Source organism: Orcinus orca, chromosome 2, assembly GCF_937001465.1.
Source record: "Orcinus orca chromosome 2, mOrcOrc1.1, whole genome shotgun sequence".
NCBI lineage: Eukaryota > Metazoa > Chordata > Mammalia > Artiodactyla > Delphinidae > Orcinus > Orcinus orca.
The window spans coordinates 94,852,123-94,867,797 of record NC_064560.1 but is presented as its reverse complement, the minus strand read 5'-3'; the positions used below and the strand labels follow the sequence as shown (position 1 = coordinate 94,867,797).

Genomic DNA, 15,675 nt, shown 5'->3' with positions numbered 1-15,675 from the left:
AGACACACAAAGAGACACTAGGGATCCTTGTGACCAGAGGAACAACCATGTGAAGAGGCAGCAAGAGGACGTCTGTCTGCAAGCTGAGGAGGGAGGTCCCAGAGGAAACCAACCCTACTGGCACCTTGATCTTGGACTTCCAGCCTCCAGAGCTGTGAGAAAATTAATTTCTGTTGTTTAAGCCACCCAGTCTGTGGTATTTTGTTATGGCCATCCTAACAAACTAAATCAGCATCAAAAACAACAAAACAAGGAAACAAGGTAGGGGCCAAATAGTCTGAGTCCTGCATTTACTTCTTCTTCTTCTTTTTTAATATCTATTTGACTGCACTGGGCTTTAGTTGCGGCATGCAAGATCTTTTTAGTTGCGGCATGTGGGCTCTAGTTCCCCAAGCAGGGATCGAACCCGGGTCCCCTGCGTTGGGAGCGCAGAGTCTTAGCCACTGGACCACCGGGGAGGTCCCTGCATCTACTTGTTTAGAGAGTTGTTACGCCTCTTGAAGTGAGCTACACAAGTTCTGAACGAAAAGGCAAAGCAGCAGTGTCTCCCTCTCAGCACCCTGCCCCCAGCAGGGCTCTGTTCCGGCCTCCCCCGCAAGCACCCTCTGGAGGGGTGGGAAGAAGACGGCCAACTGAGAGCCTCTGGCACCCATGTGGGAAGAAGGCCCTTCCTGCTTTCTCTTCTGTTTAATAAACCATTGCTGAGGCTCTGTGCAGAATCAGGCATCACAGAGGTGTGTTGGGGCAGAAAAGGTGAGTAGGAGGTGTGCCCAGGCCCCAGGAACCCTCTAACCAGAGTTCAGGGCACCAGCGTTGAGTGCCACTGTCGCCATGGTTGTTCTCCTTTTACATTTCTCAGAGTTGCTCTTTATGCCTGTGGTCTCAGAGTACAACTAAGGTATGTAAATAACAGATCCCTTATGTTTGCCAAGTTCTTCAAAGTTGACAAACCTCCCTTACAAAATGGGTCTCAACGAGGCACTCATGATATGTAACATTGATGTTACTATCACCATTGCACAGATGAGAAAATCGAGGCCCAGAAAGGATGAATGACAAGGCCAAGATTCAACAGCTGAAAAGTACCAGGAATTAGCCCAGGCCTTTTGGTGAAGCAGTGAAATATACGAAGGACTGCTAAGAACTAGAAAAGGGAATTGAGGGAATTCAATTCACAGGACCGCCTCCTCTCCATTCAAAATGAGCAGGGGAATGGCCCAGATGGCTTTTTTTGTTTTGTTTTTGGCCGCACCATGCGGCATGTGGAACTTCCCCGACCAGGAATTGAACCCATGCCCCCTGCGGTGAAGCCGGAACCTTAACCACTGGACCACCAAGGAAGTCCCCAAATGCCTTTTCAAACCCTGTCCAGCCTCTGGGATTAAACTCAGAGAGACAGGAAGGCACCAGAGAGTGAGTTGGCAAACTCAGTGTAGTTGGGCTTGGAAGATGTCCTCAGACCAGCATCCTTAGGAAAATTCCAAGGGGAGGTGGTGACTGGGGAAGTGAGCTGCAAAGCAGGGGGGATTTTCTACCCCTTCTCTTTAAAATGGGAATAATAATACAACAGAGGCATTCTCACTGAGCGGCACGATGACCTCTGATTAAGGTAAAAAAACACAGAGCAAAGCCAGCATTAAGTCATGAGGGGAAAGGCACACTTGGGGATCGTCACCACAGCCTCCAAGTCCTGTCCACTGTGGCATCTCATGACCATTAGGGTTGATTTTTTTCACCTCACTTTCTCCCTGTATTATTTTAATATTTGATAGATGACAACCATAGATAACTCATATGGAAGTGAGAAAGCATAATAATAAAATGAACTCCCATGAGCCCCTCAGGAACTTAGTGTTGTCCAGAACGCTGCCAACAGCCTGGTGCCCACGCTTGTCCTCTTCCCCATCTCAGCCGCCAGAGGTAAGTGTCACCCTGAATTTTGAGCATAATTATTGCCTTGCTTTGAAAACACTCTTTTATCACATTGACATGTATTTCCAAACAAAGGACAGTATAGTTTTTGAGCTTTATAAAAACAGTATCATGCTCTCTCTAGTTCTCTGGGATGCTTTGTTCACGCAACATTGTCTCTCCAGGAAAAGTAGAGAAGAATGTGGATTTCGGGGTGGGCAAAACTGGGCTGGAATCCAGATTCTAAATGCTCCAGCTGTGTGATTGCATGCAAAATTTTTTAAATTAATTAATTTTATTTTTGGCTGCGTTGGGTCTTTGTTGCTGTGTGTGGGCTTTCTCTAGTTGCGGCGAGTGGGGGCTACTCTTCGTTGCAGTGCACGGGCTTCTCATTGCGGTGGCTTCTCTTGTTGCGGAGCACGGGCTCTAGGCACGTGGGCTTCAGTAGTTGTGGTTCGCGGGCTCAGTATTTGCGGCTCACGGGCTCTAGAGTGCAGGCTCAGTAGCTATGGTGCACGGGCTTAGTTGCTCTGCGGAATGTGGGATCTTCCCGGACCAGGGCTCGAACCTGTGTCCCCTGCATTGGCAGGTGGATTCTTAACCACTGCGCCACCAGGGAAGTCCCTGCATGCAAATTTCTTAACTCCATTGAGTCTCAGCTTCTTCATCTATGGAAATGGGGCTCTCCTTTCCCCTACAAGTTCACAAAGAGGATTAAATAAAGCGTATATAAATGTTCCTATTACAGAACAGGTTTTTAAAAATTATTGAGAGCTTATTTTTTTTTTCTTTCATTTTTTTCTAGCTCGAGGGGGTAGGATCACTGATCCACAGGGGGGGAAATACTTACAAAATTATTCCTCCCTAGATAATATAACCAACTATTTTTTCGATTACGAACTGGGAACACAAATTTTATTCAATGAGTAAAGACATTACTAAAATATATACTTCAGCTATATATTATGACTTGCTAATGGATAGAGGGGGAGAGAAAAAGGGAACTAGTGGGAGAAAGGGAAAAATAGAAACTATTAATGAGAGGTCAGCAACTGTGTTTCTGCTTTTTGAAATGTGAATTAACCATTGTTTACAGCTCTTCGATGGCTCCAATCCCTAAGCCTATTAAGGTCTGCTTAGAGTGGGATTCTCTCAGCAGCCCACCAAGGAACAATTATTCTTTGGGGTGCAGCAACGGTGAACAGAACAATGTCAGGATGACATCAAGTTGTGAACCAGCTGGAAAGTTCGATAAGCCTGTGCCAGATGAAATTCCTTGTGATATCCCAGTCCTCAATTAAGCTCTTTTCACACATACCTACTTTCCGTTCATAGAGATTTTGTGGTTCACCTCTTATGGTATGGCCTTCTTCGCCTGCTTCCAAAATAAGGTTTTCGGCAAATAAATAGGCTAGTGGAAAAGGCAAATGAAATCCAAGATCTGGAGTCAGGAAAACCAGTGAGATTGACATTAAAATGCAGAGCACTGAAATATTTATATGTGCCTTTGTGAAATATTAATGCAGCATCCTGCAAACATACAGGCAAACACTCGGGGGCAGGGCACCTTCAGACTCTTTGAAGACTGTCTTTTAACTGAGCTCATCACTGGAAATGTTCCATTCGCCTCAGGGCACACTGTGGTCTCCTGAAGTGTCAGCTAGTCAACACAGCCTTCTTCAGAACTAACCCAGAACACCTAGTTCCCCTGGGCCAGCTGTTCCACACTTCCTCACACCTGGAGGGCACCAGCCCTCTGCCAGCCGAGAGGCTACAGGGACTGGGGCCCTGTATGGGATTGGCACAGATGCTTGGCTTCAGGCTGCTAGGTGTCAAAGTCATCCTCAAACGATGCACATCTTCAAAGGCTCCTCTCTGCCCACTGCCTGGCCCTGTGCTTCCTGAGGGATTTGGGAACCCCAGCGGGTGCCTTCAAACCCCAGAGAGCTGCGCTGAGGGGGACCCAGCCAACAGGGCTTTATGTCTTCTGGATGAGAAGGAGCAGGGAGGAGCAGCCTGTAAGTAGGATGGAGTCCTGGATTCCCAGGACTTTACAGAATGTAGACCCCCGTAGGGGAAGTTATCAAGTCTGTCCTGTTCATTGTTCTAACCCTGGCATCTGGAACAGTCCTAGGCATACAGTGGGAGCCCAATATATATCGGTTCACTGACTGACTTGCAGCCCATGGAGGTTGGCTGCCGAGCTATCCCCACTCAGGGGCTGTGCCCTTCGCAAAGATGGAAAGAAGCAAGTGTGACCATTTCTCCCGTTTCCAGAAATGAATGACAGGGCAGGCAACAGTAAAGGACCGATGAGAGCATGTTTAAAATGACGCAAAGCAAAGTGTCCATCCACTTCCTGAAAGGTCTCCCACAGTTATCAAGCTGAAGAAATGAACACAGTACTAGGAGTCAGGAAGTCTGGGCTTTTGTCAGACATGTTCACGAATCTGCTGTGTGAAGCACAACTAGTCACTTCCTCTCTCTTGGCTTCAGTTTCCTCTTCAGTACAGTGCAGTGGTTGGGCCAGACAAGTTCCAAAAGGCTTACCCTTTGGTCATGATTGCAAACTCAAGACTGGGTTTGTCAAAGCCATTCACTGCCCTCTTTCCTAGCAGGAGGGCAGCCGCCTACTCGCTACCACGTTTTACTTCCTAGGAGGGCCCAGGAGCCCTTGTTCTAGAACATTCCCTGCTGATCTACGTGACCAGCCACAGCCATGACCCAGGGGCCCTGAACACAGTTAGCAGTTCTCAGCCTCGGCTATCCTCCAGAGGCTGGAGGGAGGCACAGAGCTGGACCCTCCTGAGAACTGGGACGTCCAAGGCAACGGCAGAGCTTTCTTCAACAAGCTTGCAGGCCGCTCCATTTCTGGCTGGAAGCTTTTCTGAAACTGGGCTGCCTTTCTGTTTCTGTGGGGCCATTTTGCCCTAGATCATTCCCTGGATGAGGGCCGCTGGGCCCACTCTCTCACACAACGTGCTTAAAACTTGCTGCTGACAAAGGGAAAGGATGCCTCCCATTCTCTCCGTGCCCTTTCCTTTCCACCCTTATTTTCTTCCCCTCTTTCCTTCCTGGCACACTTTCCCTCACTCACCTTCCACAACTTCTCTCCCTTTTTCCCACCTCTTCCCATGTACTTTCTCAGCCTTGGTGCCTCACCCTGACCCTCTTTACTTCCGGCTTCCAAGGGTCTTCTCTTGGGTTTCTGCTCAGCACCACCATTCTTTTGGCCTGGAAAGCAGGGCTCAGATTTCTATGTTGTCAAAGTTCTCTTGCCATCTTCACTCAAGGGTCCAGGTAATCCATCTTTTTCTTCCTCTCCTTTCTCCCTGTAGGTCCCTCTTTGACCTTCTCCAACCACATCTTCATAAAGCCCCCTGCCCCTATCTTGGCCATCGTTGGCAGGTGTATTAGTTCTCTGGAGCGGCCTCAACACAGAAGCACAGTCTGGGTGGCTTAAACAACAGAAATTAATTTTCTCATGGTTCTGGAGGCCGGAGGTCTGAGATTGAGTCTTGGCAGGGTTGGCTTCTTCTGAGGCCTCTCTCTTTAGCTTGTAGATGGTCGCTTTCTCACTGTCTCTGCATATGGTCCTGTGCGTCCTGATCTCTCTTCTTATAAGGACACCAGTCCTATTGGATTAGGGTCTACCTCAGTGACCTCATTTTACCTTAATGACCTCTTTGAAGACCTGTCTCCAAATACTCAGTGGTACCAGAGGTTGGGAGACACAACTCAGTCCACACCAGCAGGGGTGACTGTCGTCGTAGCGGAGTGAGCACAGGCATTATATGCTGGTACCTGGGCTGATTTTCTTGGGCTACATCCTTCCTTTAGGGAAGGATGTAGAAGGTAGGCACCCTGCAGTCCAGAACGGGTGGTTCAGTGTGACCCTCGGAGGTGCTATCCACTCAGCACCCCAGGTGCTCCCCGACAGTCATAGGCACCTGAGCTAAAGAAAATCAGATCGGGAGAGTTCTAAAAGAAGCCGAGCATCAGGTAAACCAGAAGTTTAATAAAAGTGAAAAAAATTACAACACAGTGGGCTGAAAATGGGCTGCTTTAGAAGGTCTGATATGTTGGCCAGCATGACACGTGGACTCCACGTGGGTTCTGGGAGGTCACAGGATTGGTCCCTCACACCCCAAGATTCATTTCACTTCTTATCTTGTTCCCATGGGGGAGGCCTCTGTCTTCCTGGTGTCAGTTTTGACCAGGCTGGTTCTGAACTCCCTCATCCTGTGAGGAACGCTGCCTGAATCTGACCTTCACCCATGATGATGATGGTCATTTGCATAATTTTCTTAGGTCCACATCCCCATCCCAGGTTCTGAGGTTGGCAGCAGGTGAAAGCCCATTTTGTGGAGAATTAAGAGCTTTGGGAATGCTGGAGTCTCCTGCATTCCCAGGAGGTGACAGCCACAGCTCCCAGGGTCTCCTGGCTCCCCTGCAAATGCTTCTGAATCCTGCATGCCCATCTCTCTTGCAAAGTGCTCAGGGATGCAGAATGCCTGGGTGCTGGCGACAAGCGGGGTCCAAGAGTCTGCATAGAAAGGAGCCCTGCGGGGCCCAGGCCTCCGTGGTGGCCACCTTGAGCCTGGCCAGTTAGGAGGTACTGCTCCTCCTCCGGGGGTGGAGGGCTTTCCTTTTGGCGATGTCCTCCTCTGTGTCACTCTCACAATTCCTCTGGAAGAAAGAAAAAAAGAGAGACCCAGGGCAAGAGGGTCAGAAGGTGCCAGGAATGGGGTTGTGCTAGGTAACCTGAGCTGATACACCTGGGTCATGGGCCTGTAAACCAGGGAGATGGACATTGAGGGGAAGCCTATTGCTCTGAAATGGGGCCAGACCAACTGCCTTGAGGCCACCTTCCCAGGAGGAAGGAATACAGGCAGAGCAGAGCATCTAGGGAAAATCAGGTACCAGAAGAGGCCAAATTTTAATAATAATGAAAATTATATCCGGTGTCCTTTGTGGCTGCCACATAATCAAGACCACTTGGATAGTTGGTCTGTGGGCTGGTGGGTCTCCTGAACTCAGCCTAGAGAGAACGGGGGAGGGATAGCCACAGGGATCTCCCCAGACTCCGAAGGCCACCTCCCCCCGCTCTTCTTTGACTGGCTTAAGCTGCGCCTTTAGCCAGCCCTGCCATGTAGTCTTTCCAGGGAAATGGCTTCCGTGCTCCATTTTTATGAACGAGAAAAAGAGTAAAGTGCAGTCCGTCAGCTCCTACATGGCTAAGCCAGCGTGGAGCAGCCAACCTGGTGGTCACCGTGCCTTTTTCATTCACGACACATGCATCTAATTAAATTATTAAAACTATTAAACAAAGTCCTAATTCAGAAAGACAATGCAAGTCATAAAAAAAAAAATCTATTGTCAGACGTTCAATTTTAATGCTTCCTAAACAAAAGGACGTATCTTTTCTTTTTTAAGGAAAATGCCTTTTGGAAAACTGAATAATAGATGTCTGGAACCCATTCCTTTTTCTTTTTTTTAATTCTTTGGCCACGCCATGCAGCACGCAGGGATCTTAATTCCCTGACCAGGGATCGAACCCCGGCCCCCTGCAGCGGAAGCCCAGAGTCTTAACCACGGGACCACCAGGGAAGTCCCCTGGGACTCATTCCTTTTCCACATGTAGGGTGAGCCATCGAGCTGATATCAGGTGCTGACTGTTTGAGTAAAAAAGAGGGTTATTTTAAATGTCTGCACAAGGACAAAAATTAGGAAAGAGTTTTATACGCTTTTCAGTTACTCTCTGTTCCTCTTTCCCAATGGCCAGCACTGTACCAGGGCAACTCGGCCTGAAAGGCATACCCGCTGTCAGCCATGTGCCTACCCAGGGACCTCTCTCCTTCCCCTGGCCTGAGCCAGCTGGCAATCCAAGGTCAAGATCAACTTTAGCCAAATACATCCTGGACCAAGCCCGGCTATAACAATAAAAATAACTCGAGCTCTGCTGAATAGAAACTTTCGAGCATGAGTCAGGGCCATACAATACAAAAGACAGCTGGAGAACAGTTTGCCTGTGATTAACAGGGATTTTCAGAGGGAGCAAGTCCAGTCCCCTTTTACAGCAGATGAGGAAGGCAGCCAGAGAAGGGACATGGCTTGGCCAAAGCCACACGGTTGTTTTGGGTCTCTGGAGCCATAAATCCTCAAGTTCCGGACAAGAGTGAGAATCAAGAAGGGCTCAGGCTGGTGGCAGGGAGCACAGGGGCTGTGCCAGGTCCTGCAATGCAGCCTAAGTGCTGTGCGCCCTGAGGCTGCCCAGGGCTGACGGCCCATTCACCTCAGGCTGCCGCCTTCCAGCCTCTCCCTGAGCAGGCAGTCACCTTCTGTCCCGACCTGTGTCATCCTAGACCCTCCTGGGGCCCTCACCACACTCGGTGAGCAGTGGGGAGGGTCTGTCAGGGAACCTCGACCAGCTGCAATACTAACACTGCATTTCGTAGCACCAGCACTGCATTTTACAGTCTACCAGAGGATTTTAAACAACAATAATAGCTGCTAATAAGTATTGAGCACTTAAAATGCCAGGCTCTGAGAATATGTCATCATTTAATCCTCATGACTACCCTGTGAGGTAGGACCTATTGTTAACCCCATTTTACAAATGATGACATTTTGGCACAGAGAGGTTAAGTAATTTCCTCAAGGTCTCACAGTAAGTGGAAGATTTGAATCCTAGCAGTCTGGCTCCAGAGGCCATGCTCTTGACTACTATATTATTTTGTAAGTCTCTCATTTTAGATGTACGTAAAACTGCAACAAGCTAATCAAATATAAGATATCATCTAAATATTATTGTTTTTATTATTATTGACAAACTAAAGCAAAACAGAAATGGGAAAAATCGGCAAATGAATGTAAAGCTTTCATTCTAAAGCAGATCCTTGGATCGTCAGGAATTGATTTTGGATTGCCCCCCGGGCAGTCTCATTGTCCACTGTTCCCACGGTCCCTGGCAGGCTACAGATCCTCAGGGGAAGGCTGGGGCTGTGGAGTGGCAACAGCAGTCCCTTCGAAAGCCCACCAGGAAAGGATTCGAGGTCCTCCAGAGGCTCATGCTGCCCCCTTGGAGCGCCCCCTCCCAGCACTACCCCAGTGGTCCCCCCCGAACACAGATCACTGTGCAGAGCCTGCCAGAAACAGTTCAGCCCCACCTCCTCTCCCCGCCCCCTTCCCCCAGCTCCAGGCCACACCCAGAGTTCCACCCAATCAGAGGGCATTGCATTTACCCACCAGGTCCTCATTCTGCCTGAGCTGCACCTTCTTCATCAGGGAGCGGGTGAGGTGGTTACACAAGGAGACGATGCTGAAGGAGAGCTGAGGGAGGGGGAGGAGAGGAACCGCCAGGTGAGGATGTGCACCGAGACCCTGGAGGGAACCAGGGGCCCACCTGGCCCCCGCCCCCACCCCTAAGCCCTGACCCACCTTCCACCGCCTGCGGACATACTGCTTCTTGAAGTTCTCCAGGTTGACCAGGGACTCCCTGCGCACCAGGGCTTGCTGGTTGTCCACAGGCTGGGAGACAAAGCAGAGCATGGCGGCTGACGCTGGGCTTCGGATGGCAGCAGGGCCCCTGACCTCATGCCACCCTTAGCCTGACCCCGGGGCCTCCCTGCTGGGCAGGGCACGCAGAGGAACCTCACGCTGAGGGCAACGGCTCCAGAAGTCCCAGCTGTTCCGGAGATGCCCTCGGCACCCCTGCACTATTATTACCACAGCCAGATGTGCACACTGGCTGGGCTGGAGGCTCAGCCCCTACCTCCCCGAAGGGGAAGCGCAGGAGGCAGGTCCTTCAACCATGGGTCACTCTGGGGAAGGGTCATCGTACAGCAGCCCACGATGCCCCCTGTGCACTGGGCCAGTTCTGGGCCTAGCAAAATGGATGCCTCGTTAGCAGACGGGCATTAGTACTCCACTCAAAAATAAATGTAAGGAAATAGGGGCTTTGATGGGGGTCGAGAGGAGATGGGATGTGTAGTTGCCTTTCACTGCTTGGTAGTCAAGGCTTAGCTTAAACCCTGACTTCTCCAAGAAACCTGGCATGGCTTCTCTGAGCCTCAGTTTTCTCATCTGTAATATGGGGATAATAAATAACATTGTGTCACAGGGTTGTTTAGGATTAAGTAAATGGGGATGTAAAGTGCTTAGCTTAGAGTTGCTCAATAAATAGTAATATATTATTGATAGCCTTCCTGTCTTCTCCATTCCATCTTTTTATAAATTATTTTATTTTTATAATAGCTTTATTGCGATGTAATTGATATACCAAAAAAACTGGACATATTTAATGGACTCCAATGTGAGGAGTCCATTCCCTCATGAATTCCTGCCTCTTCGTAAAACAAGGTTTTCCTAGATTGAGAAATCAAGAGATGGGTTTCAGGGGTTCTGTGAACCTCCTGAAATGCTCTGCAAATTTTAGTGCATAAACTTGTACACAAATGTTCATAGCAGCATTACTCATAATAGACAAAAGGTGGAGAGGACCTAAACGTGCATCAACTGATGAATGGACAAACAAAATGTGGTATATCCATACCATGGAAGAACTGAATGGAAACTCCATTCATGGAAAGAATGAAGTACTAATACATAGTACAACATGGATAAACCTTGAAAACAGTATCATAAGTGAAAGATGCCAGACACAAGAGGCCACATAGTGTATGATTCTAATTACATAGAATGTCCAGAATAGGCAAATCCACAGAGACAGAAAGTAGATTAGCAGTTGCCAGGGGTGGAAAGAGGGGAGAATGCGGAATGACTATCTATGAAAGGCTGTGAAGTTTCTTTCTGGGGTGATGAAAATGTCCTGGAATTAGATAGTAATGATGGTTGTATAACCTTGTGAATATACTAAAAAGCACTGCATTATACAGTTTCAAACGGTGAATTTTATAGTATGTGAATTATAGCTCAATTAAAAAAAAAAACTTAGTGTATAGGTACAGACATACATTTCCTCTGAGAAGAGTCAATAGCTTCCAATGATTCTTAAAGGACTCCGTGACTCAAGGAAACGAACTGCCCGGGGCGATCCACAAGGTCCCATCCAGCTCTATTCTTCTCTCTGCTCTGATAGCCTCCTCACAGCAGTGCCTCCTCTGGCACCTCAGTGACCGCTGAGTGAGGTCACTCATTGATTCCTGATGCCGGTCTTGTCTCCTAACCACACCGCAAGCACACCTCCATGCCTGTTTATTTTTCATCATGGCGCCAGGTGCCAGTGGAAGCCAGTGCATATGGCCGGCCCACACTGCTCTGGACCTGACATCTTCTGGCAGGAGGCCCCTTCCCTGTTTACCCAATCTCCCTCCTCCAGGACGGCCTCTGTGTGTTTCAAAGCCCAATTCAGACATGACCTCTTCCAAGATAACTTCCAAGAAACACTCTCTCTCTCCCAACATGACCAAAACATGTGTGCTCCTTTATTATACTTAACCCGTCTCTCGGTCAGCTCTGCAGTGGAGTCATCCCATTAGTGGACAACAACAGGAAGAACTTTCTTCATGTTTTTGTCAATGTTTCCTCACTACCCACTCCTGATGCAGAGCATAAGACAGTGGGTGCTGAAGAGCTGTACGGATAAACTGTTTCCCTGAGCTGCTGCAGAATCAAACCAGAACGAAGTCCCAGGACCTGCTCATCCCCACCGGCGAGAGGCCCAGGCACCTGCATCAGCCCAGCCGTGAGACCACGGGAGGCTGTCATGACACCATGACTCCCCACAGCTCTGCCTGGGAATCAGCGAGGTGAGAGGCAGAGTCCTGGGGAGGTCAGGGAGCAGGGAGGAGAGTGCACGCAACCTTGACATGGAGGGGAGACGAGAGAGCCAGGGGCTATTCACTCCCCAAAAATGGGACACGGTGGTTTGGGCCAAAGAGTGCAGGAGGGGAGAGAGGAGGAAAAGGAGGAAGGTAGAGAGGAGAGAGAAGAGAAAAGGATGGGGGCTCTGAGGGGCCCATCAGGCCATGTCTTGCTCTCCCAGCCCTTTCCTTAACCGCCTCTCACCTCCTCCGCAAGCCCAGCCCTGGCTTTAGGTCCCACCTGGAAGAGAGATGCAAAAGAGGACACAGGGCAACTGATCTGTGCTGAGCCTGCCTTTTCCTGGCATCAAAACCTTCCAGCAGGGCTTCCCTGGTGGCGCGGTGGTTGCGAGTCCGCCTGCCGATGCAGGGGACACGGGTTCGTGCCCCGGTCTGGGAGGATCCCGCATGCCGCGGAGTGGCTGGGCCCGTGAGCCATGGCCGCTGGGCCTGCGCGTCCGGAGCCTGTGCTCCGAAACGGGAGAGGCCACAAGAGTGAGAGGCCTGCGTACCGCAAAAAAAAAAAAAAAAACCTTCCAGCAGCTTCTGAGCACTCTCAATAGAACCCAACAGGCTCACCAAGAACCCCAAGCCCTGTATCATCTGGGTCCCTCTGTAACCTGACTTTCTCCCCATCTCCTTCCTGTCCCTGTGGCTTTCATGGCATGGGTCTGCTTGCTGGTCCAGGAACCCAAGGTCTCCGGGTCTTACTGTATTTACTTTGTCATCTTGTTCTAGTCTTTGCTCGAATGTCACCTCCTCAGGAGGCCTTCCTTGACCACCCTGTATAAAATAGCACCCAGCTGCCCCATGCAACTCACAGTGCCTCTGCCCCAGTTCTTCACAGCACCTGTCACTACCTGACATTTTATTCCATATTTATTCATTTGTTGTTAATTCCACCTCCCCATACCTCTCAGCAACTAGTCTCTCCTTCCCAAGGTGACTGGCATCCTGCCTTCCCAGCCCACAGAACATTTCTACCTCTAACTTCACAAATGTCTGCAATTCACCTTCAAGTCGAACCCTTGCAAGGGACACTCTTGCACTTCACTTGGACAGTTTGATGAGCTGGAATTAGTAGACTCTGGGAGTGAAGGGACCTCTTTTTGTCTACTTACTGATTGACACCCTTGTGAGGCGAGAGATGGCTAAACCCCACGTATGGAAGGCTGACAGGCAGGCTCGGGGAGTCCTGTTAGTGAGAATCCCACCTTCCAACTGGTCCAGCAGTGCCAGCCACTGAGCAGAGATGCCCAACTAAAATATCACATTGGACCATTCCCAGAGGCCATTCATGGGAGGTGATGCAGTTACTTCTAGGGCCCTGTCTATATGCTACACAAAACAGCATGAACTCTGAGGAAGAGGCTATAAACCTGTCAGGCTGGCCTTTCCCAATCAATGGGCCTTGTTGGTTGCTAAGAGGCTCACCAAGTGCTGACACTGTGGTCATCTAGGCATGAAGGCAGAGAGACATAAATTCTGCAGTGAGATCAGTTCCCAGAAGGAAATGTGGCACCAACACTTTGGATTAAATTCAGGGTGTGAGAGGCAACAGAGCTTGTTCCGCCTTCTCCTGACCCTCCCCTTTCTGCAGACAAACAGTGCCCACCTTCCAGCCTTGTGGTCCTTCAGCGATACCAGAGAGTGTGGGCGATTTTGACCAGGCTCCTAGGAGCATGTTTGGTGTCTCAGAACAATGTTGGGAAGGGAGAAAAGAAGACAGAACGCTGTGGCTCAAGTCAGGTTTTGTTCATGCAGATGCAAGTGTCTCTGAAAAAGTCCATTGGGGAGAGCTAGGCAGCACCGACATCCACAGAGCAGGGAGATGAAGCAGCAGCCCTCCTCCCAGGCATAAAGACAGACCCTGGCTTTCCAGAAGAGGCACTCCAAAGACTTTCTCTAAATACCAGGCCTCCATAAAAATAAACGAAATTGAGTTATTTGTAGTGAGGTGGATGGACCTAGAGTCTGTCATACAGAGTGAAGTAAGTCAGAAAGAGAAAAACAAATACCGTATGCTAATGCATATATATGGAATCTAAAAAAAAATGGTACTGATGAACCTAGTTGCAGGGCAGGAATAAAGAGGTAGACACAGAGAATGGACTTGAGGACATGGGGTGGGAGGGCGAAGCTGGGGCGAAGTGAGAGTAGCATCGACATATAGACGCTACCGAATGTAAAATAGTTGGCTGCTGGGAAGCAGCGGCACAGCACAGGGAGATGGGCTCGGTGCTATGCGATGACCCAGAGGGGTGGGATAGGGAGGGTGGGAGGGAGACGCAAGAGGGAGGGGGTATGGGGACATGTGTATGCATATGGCTGATTCACTTTGTTGTGCAACAGAAACTAACACAGTATTGTGAAGCAACTATACTCCAATAAAGATCTATTAAAAAAATAAAATAACATCATAAATAAATAAACATCAGGCCTCCTCTACAAACTGCCAACAGTTTGCAACTTTTCGAACCTCCATCTGAGTCACTACTCCAGCCCCATCCTCTGCTGAAAGCCATGGACACATGAGCACCCACTTTCCTCTCGTGCCCAGGACTGTCTCTCTGAGCCTCGCTCCTTCATCTCCCTTAGTGGCATCTCTCTGTACGTGGCATCTCCGCCTCTTCCTTTTGCTGGCTGGAGCCTGGGCCCTGCTGGCCTTACCTCCCTGTTTAACCAGGAAAGGAGCACGTGAGGCTTATAGGGGCCTGAGTCTCTACCTCCTTATGCCTGGGTGGGGAGAGCTGCAGAGAGGCTGTGTTCCTGCAGGTTGTCCCTACACTGAACAAGCCAATGGAAAGAGGTAAGAATGTCCCTTTCCTTGCCTAACCCAGCCTTACTTTTCTGAGTTAGGTCTCAGCATAGAGACACTCTCACTTTTAATCTTCTCCCCGGGACCTTCAGTTTTCTGAGCAAGTTTTCATCCCCAGGAAAAGCTTCAAAAGCTCTCCCTCCTGTACTGAAGAGACTTGAGAGACATAACATCCAACTGCCATGTGCGGTCTGCGTTTGGATCCTGAGTTGAACAAACCGCGTATAACAGGACACCCTTAAGAAAAGCAGGGGTGGGCTTCCCTGGTGGTGCAGTGGTTGAGAGTCCGCCTGCCGATACAGGAAAAAGAAAAGAAAAGAAAAGCAGGGGCATGTGACTCCAGAATGTGTATCCAGATGATAATAAGTAATGATTCTTGATTTTGTCAGGTGTGATAATGGCGCAGGGGCATAGGAAAAAGAAACTCCCTATCAGAGATTCCTGCTGAAGAATTTATGAGGTACAGTCTGAAGTTTGCTTTAAATTACTTCAAAGCTGGGTAACGGGTACGTGGAATTCACTCTGCCATTCTCAATACTTTTGTGCAAGTTTTGAAAATCCCCCATAACAAAAAGTTAAAAACAGAAAGTCTCCCTCTTTTAAATCTCTGTAACCTCCTTCCCTTTAATCTCCATTTCACAGCTCCAGGTTCCTGACACCAAGCTGGGCTCATCCCCATATCCCTCCAAATTCTGCCTGGTACCTTCCCCACAAGGCTACAGCTTGGAGGGGAGTGTTGGGGGCAAGACCCCACCCCCCCGAGAATGTTTCTGCCCTCTGCCACCCCTCTTACCCTTCCTCAGTCAGAGTTCGTCTCCCTCCTGTTTTCTGGAATATTTGGTACCCCTGTTTTCTCACTCACCATGGCCTTCCTCACCTCCCAGTTGGTTGGGGCCCCATCTGTCCCAGACAGTGAGTCTTCTATTCAGGGGTTGTCTTGTCCTTATCTGTCACCTCCCTCCAGAGCCAGAGCACAGTCAGTGTTTGTCCAATGAACTGGCCTCTTCTGCTCCTCAAATATGCCCACTGCTGGGTCTCCTCTCCAGGGGCAAAGAATCTTCTCCACAGGCCAAGAGTTTCACAGACAAAGCAGAAAAGGCCATTCAGTTCCATAGACATGTA

At 49.3% G+C, this 15,675-nt stretch overlaps 1 protein-coding gene across 1 annotated transcript; it reads right to left on the bottom strand.

Moving 5' to 3' along the window:
* Window positions 1-5,909: 5,909 nt before the first annotated feature.
* Window positions 5,910-15,433, bottom strand: LOC125963549 (death-associated protein kinase 2-like). Its single transcript, XM_049706206.1, has 4 exons — window positions 15,416-15,433; window positions 9,352-9,441; window positions 9,160-9,243; window positions 5,910-6,600 (listed from the first exon to the last, which is right to left on the bottom strand). The coding sequence occupies exons 1-4, from the start codon at window positions 15,416-15,418 to the stop codon at window positions 6,520-6,522; spliced, it is 258 nt and encodes an 85-aa protein (XP_049562163.1). The 5' UTR covers window positions 15,419-15,433; the 3' UTR covers window positions 5,910-6,519.
* Between the last annotated feature and the right edge of the window lie 242 nt (window positions 15,434-15,675).